Raw genomic sequence first — 6,023 nt, 5'->3', positions numbered from 1 at the left:
GACTTCATCATTCTCAATCAACTCCCTCGCCCTCCTTCCGTGAACCCTTGCTTCTGGTTCTACTTCTACGTCCGCTCTCCTACTTCTCTCTTCCATTTCTCGGCTGATTGCTTGAGGGGGATTGGGGGTAGGTTGGTGAGGTTCATCGGCTCTGGATTCTTCTACCACTGGCAACACATTTACCGAGGTGTTAAGGCCTCTTTGTTGCATTACCTGCCCCAACCAGTGGGCGGTATTTTGTAGTTGGAGGGCCATGGTTGGAAGGTCCTGGTTGGATAGAGCAGCTCCAAGCACGTTCTCTGCCAAGCTTGGCGGGGGGTTGAAGGGGATTGGTGTTTGGTTGTTTGGTGTTGTGGGACTGGAAAAAGAGAACTGTTGTCCCTCCTGAGCGGAGCTCAGGTCATTAGGGGTATTGACAAGATTGTTTTCGTTGTGGTTAGCCATCGTGGATCTCAGTGGGTATTGTAAGAGTGGAACTCCGGTGATGAAAAGATCTCCTTCGTTCCCACAGACGGTGCCACTTGATGATCTGAGATCCAGAAAATAGGGTTTTACAATGGGTTCTGTAAGACAGGAAAAGCCTAGACCTAGAGGACTGTATTTCTCCTTTTATCTGTTTCCTTTTGTCCGCTAGTGACGTGTAACAGAATGTATGTCATTGGGCCACTTGTCCCTGTCTCGTTGATATGGACGTACGAGGAAATCAGATCGCTGTCCCATGCGTAACGGCCTCTGGTTCTTCCTGGGCGCGCATGCGGGTGGTCCCCTGTGACGGATGGGTAGGCCTCCCTCCTGATCCTGAGCTGGGCCGAAAGGTAGAATTAAGACTGAACCCAGAGAGGATCTGTTCATTGGGCCGACAATGCTGGGCCGGCCTGGTTGAAGAGACTAACTAGAGTCCGGTCTCAAGGCTGAGCGAATCGAACCTGGTGCATGTGTGAGGCTTGAGGGTCTCTAGATAATGGGCTGGTATCGTGGGCCTGGCCCCAGACCGGGATGGAGAAATCCAGCGGTTATCAATTTCATTTAAATTTTAAAATACTAAAAAAAAATGTAAAAAATTTATTAAAAATTCAAATCGATCAAACCGAATCGAATCAAACTGAATCAGACTGATTCAGTTCGATTTGATTTTTTACCAAAATCAATTTGATTCGATTTTTATAAATACTAAAATTTTAGTTTTTGGTTTATTCGATTTAATTCAATTTTTAACCGAATAAACCAAATACTCACCCATGTTTTAATTTTGTTTTTTAGTAAAAATTTTTTAAATTAAAAAAAAAATTATCATATTCCAAATAAAAATTTTGATAAAAAATAATTAAATTAAATTTTTATAAAATTTTAATTTCTAATTAGATTATTAGTAAAAATCTTACATTCATCATGAATTATTCTTTCGGGAACATTTGATTATGAATTTAGAATATATTATATCTTTAAATTATGATAAATCAAATTTAAGTAAATGTTTTTTCTTGTACCTAGTTCACTGTTAACTTTAAGACATTCCTTTCGAAGATAGGAAACGAAAATGAAGCATAACTTCCACCCTCAAGTTTAGATATTAGTTATTTTTGAGGAAAATAAGGAATGTATACTATGATTTGCGAAATTTTGTAGTATTTCTAATTTTTAAATACTCTCAAATTGCAAAATTTAAAAAAAAAAAAAAAAAAAGAGAGCATGCAATGATAAAATAAACTCGAGCACACAATATAATTCCCCTAATATAATAAAAGTGCAAAAGGAGGACAATCGAAGGCGAGGAAACCCATGAAGAAGAGTTTATGGGGAAAGCAAAGTTGTCAACACCTCTCATCTTCCAATCAAAGCTCCTCTGTCTCTCTCTGTTATATCTGTTCTCCACTCTGCTTTTAGCTCTCTATTCCTCTCTCCATCCTACCAAATGCCTCTTCAGATATTCTCCTTTCGATCCCGTTCAGGTTCCTCTCTTCTCTTACCCTCCTACCTATGGAGAACACAAGTACGCCATTTCAACACATCGCAACCATTGCTCCTCCCCTGTTTTTATCTCTGGTATCACCATTGATCTCTCTCTCTCTGTTTCTTCTTATTTGGGTGTTGAATTATGGGTTCAACTCGTTCCTTTTTGGATTCTGATTCATGGGTTTTTTTTCTTCAGATTATTGGATTGCATTGGAGGAGATCAAAAATTTATGTCGGAATTCATCTGTATCTTCTCAGGGCTTGAGGTATATGGAAGGAAACAGAGACAGTTTTGGTGGGAATTTCAGTACCCAGAAGAGGATGTCTTATTTTAATCATTTAAATGATAGCGTGGAGATTCCTTGTGGGTTCTTTAAGAAGTTTCCAGTCAGTGATTCTGGTGAGCAATTCCTAAGAATTTAATTCATTTCCATTGTCCCCCCTCCCCCCCCCCCCCCCCTTGTTTGGCATTTTGGTGAAGACCAATGGAAGTTTTAGATTAAAAAGAAAGAATCACCAATGCTGTGACCGCAACGAATGAGATTTTTTTTTTTTCTTGTTGAAATTTAAAATTTAAGTTAATTTAATAAACAGGCTTTCTCCGTGTAATTTGTGTATAATTCAGATCGAACGGCAATGGAGAGCTGCAATGGAGTAGTTGTAGTCTCGGCAATCTTCAATGACCATGACAAAATCCGGCAACCGAAAACCCTTGGTTCCAAAACACAGGATAATGTGTGTTTCTTCATGTTTGTGGATGATAAAACGATTGAGGGACTAAGCCAACACCAATTAATATCAAGAAAATCCCTTGAATATAGTTTAGGTGTGTGGAGAATTATTAAGGTTTCAAGCACTGATTTATACGAAAATCCAGCCATGAATGGAGTAATACCTAAATACTTAGTTCATAGACTCTTTCCAAACTCGAAATTTAGCATTTGGATAGATGCAAAGCTTCAACTAATGGTGGATCCACTGTTGTTGATCCACACATTTGTTGTACCAAAGGAAGTGGACATGGCGATATCACAACATCCATACTTTATACACACAATGGAAGAAGCATTGGCAACTGCAAGGTGGCGAAAATGGTGGGATATTGATGCTTTGAGAATTCAAATGGAGACTTATTGCGAGAATGGATTGCAGCCATGGACGCCCAATAAACTCCCCTATCCCTCAGGTAAACAAGACTCTTGAATCTTTGTTCTTCATAGCTTCAAATTAAATATGAAATTTGAGTTTTTTCTTATGGCTTTTGAACAAAAAAATAATGCTAAAAAGACGGTTAGGTAAACAAACATTATTAGGCTTGATCTTGAAGTTTCATGGGATAATCATTGCAATGATAATTTTTCAAAAAAGAAGCTGTAACAGTTCTTCTCTAATGGCGGGTGGTTTGAGAAACAGCTGTGCTTAAGATAGATTCCTCAAAGTGTTGAATTTTGTCTATTGAGTGATGCTGAAGTTATATGGATGCAGAAAGAACCTGAGAATATGATGCCCTAGATTTAGACTTTTAGCTGAAAATTCTAAGTAACAAAGCTAAATTTCTCATGAGCATACTTAATCTGATAATAGATTCATACACCTTCTAAGTTAAGTCTTCAAACTCAATATGAAATGTGGACCTAATGGAATTGCATGGAAAAAAAATTTAGTGCACAATGTATAGAAATGCTTGTCGTATTGCATGGAAACGGCAATGGTCATTTTCATATGTGGTGCTGTTTACTCAGTTGCATGTGGCAGGTGACTTGTCGTTTACTTTGAATTTAAAATGCATTACTATCTCATTAAGAAGAATAATAATAATATCTTTTCTTGTGTGTTTGAGTTGGCAGATGTGCCAGACAGTGCTTTGATCTTGAGAAGGCATGGAGCCAACAGCAATCTATTCTCTTGCCTTATGTTCAATGAGTTGGAAGCATTTAACCCAAGAGATCAATTGGCTTTTGCATATATTAGAGATCACATGAACCCAAAGCTAAGTTTAAACATGTTGGAGGTGGAGGTGTTTGAGCAGGTGGTTATGGAGTACAGACACAACCTGAAAAAAGATAATGAAACTTGGAAACCTAGAAAGCTCAAAAGGGTTAGCAAAGATTTGTTTGTAAATAGCAGCTGTTGTAGCAAGTGCCACGAGTATCTGTTTGAAATGTGGGGGGAATCCCAGAATTGATTTTTTTATTTTTTTTTTCTCTTTAAAAAACTTGGTAGTGTTAGCACAGAAAGAAAGGAAAAAAGAAAACTAACCAATAAATCTTTCACAGGAAAAAGCTGACGACAAATAACAGGTTGGCAGGGATTGTTGCTTTTTGATTTAGATGGAGATTGGGATTTTATCACTTTCTTTTTTCAGTGGGGCCTTGGTAGTTAATTTTTAAGGAAAGGGCAGGGAGAGTTGTTGGATAGTCCTTTGCTTGAATGTGTAAGCTTCACGTGGCATGAAGCCATTGGTTATGAGATCAGTCAGCAAATTAATCGGGTAAATTGCAGACCTGGCAAAACATAAATTTTGAATTGAAAATTCAAGTAATATAAAAGCTGTAATTATTGGTTTTCTAATTATAAAACGCATTTAACACATTAAATTAAAAAGGTAATTTACTATTTCCTCCGCATATTATGAGAAAACGGATTAATTGGTATATTATTTTTAAAAAATATATTAAAATATTTTAATACTTTAAAAAATTTATTAATTCAGTTTTAGTAGCGAAATATTTTATTATTCGGTTTTATAATTTAAAAAAAATTATTAATTAATTTTTTAATTTTATCCTACGAAATAAGAAAAATAGGTCAATCAACGGACTCGTCTCCATCTTCTAGCCTTTCCTCTCCTACCAAAGGTGCTTACTCCGGGCATGTGAGTTCTAGGTAAATCAATCGAGAAGCAATATCCAATTTTATATTATCTAAACTAAAAATTTTTTAAAAAAAATTATATTACAATTGAAATTTTATATACAAATTTATTGTAATTTATCGAAACTAATCTATGGCAAGCACTGACTTCACAGGAAACCTGTGAATTTTTGGTTTCACTGCACGGGAATTAGGAAATGTTTTTTCCCCATTGCGACATTTGCCTCTGTTCACACCTCATACCCTCTTCAATTTAGGCCTGGTTTGGTTCCAATGAATTACTTTTATGAGAAATTTACTTTTCAGAAACAAGTTAATTGAATTAAGCAGAATAACTTACTTCCTCTGTATAAATAAAAAATTAACTTTTTAAAATTTAAGAAAAAATATAATTAAATTATAATTAATTATAAATAATCAATTATCACATGTTGTAGTCCACAACCAACGGTGAAGACTAAGAAAGTTAATAATTAAATATAATTACAACTTTAAACGACGGAATATCAACTTGTAGAAATCTAATTTTAGAAGTATATTTATTAAATATTTAAGAGTAATAATTAGAAGTAATTTTAATTAAATGTAATAATACAATTATAATTTAAAAAATCCAATTTTAAAGGTATATTTATTTAATATTTCATATTAATGATTAGAAGTGTAAAACTGAAAGAATATAGAATAAGGAAGGCAAAATGAAAATTCCACAAGCATTTGGCGGAACATAATCCAATCCTCAATTTAAATTGAGCTCAGTAGAACGAAACTATGGAAAATAAAATATATATATATATTTGAGAAAAACTTCTCTCTTAAAATAAATTAAGAGAGAAGTAGTAAATATTGATTTTTATTTAGTCATTCTAATTTAATGAAGTATTTACTTTAGTTCCTGTATTTTTAAAAACTTATAATTTAATTTTTTATATTTAAAAAAACTGTAAAATAGTCTCTACCGTCAAATTTTCGGTTAAGCTCCTTTTTATTTTAATGAAAATAACTAAACTACCCTTTAAATAAAAAAAATCCAATCAAACACTATTTTTCACTTCCAAATCAGCCCATCTCACTATCTCTCCTTCCCGATCCTCTTTTTTCTTTTCTCCTCATCCTTTTACTTCTTCGTCTCCTCATCCTTCTTCTTCTTCTTCTTAGTTGCGGTTGCTTTTACTCGCTTATCTGCTCTATTTTAT

The 6,023-nt window shown here is 34.6% G+C and overlaps 1 protein-coding gene across 1 annotated transcript; it reads left to right on the top strand.

Annotated features, from left to right (window-relative positions):
- Positions 1-1,783: 1,783 nt before the first annotated feature.
- Positions 1,784-4,282, top strand: LOC110605064 (probable hexosyltransferase MUCI70). The gene is made up of 4 exons (XM_021743368.2): positions 1,784-2,043; positions 2,150-2,353; positions 2,579-3,139; positions 3,801-4,282. Exons 1-4 carry the CDS (start codon positions 1,794-1,796, stop codon positions 4,136-4,138), a joined length of 1,353 nt encoding a protein of 450 aa, XP_021599060.1. The 5' UTR covers positions 1,784-1,793; the 3' UTR covers positions 4,139-4,282.
- Positions 4,283-6,023: the final 1,741 nt, after the last annotated feature.

The sequence above is a fragment of the Manihot esculenta genome, chromosome 17, assembly GCF_001659605.2.
Source record: "Manihot esculenta cultivar AM560-2 chromosome 17, M.esculenta_v8, whole genome shotgun sequence".
In the NCBI taxonomy this organism is placed as follows: Eukaryota; Viridiplantae; Streptophyta; class Magnoliopsida; order Malpighiales; family Euphorbiaceae; genus Manihot; species Manihot esculenta.
Note: the sequence above shows the minus strand (reverse complement) of the source record. Positions and strands in the feature narration are given on the sequence as shown.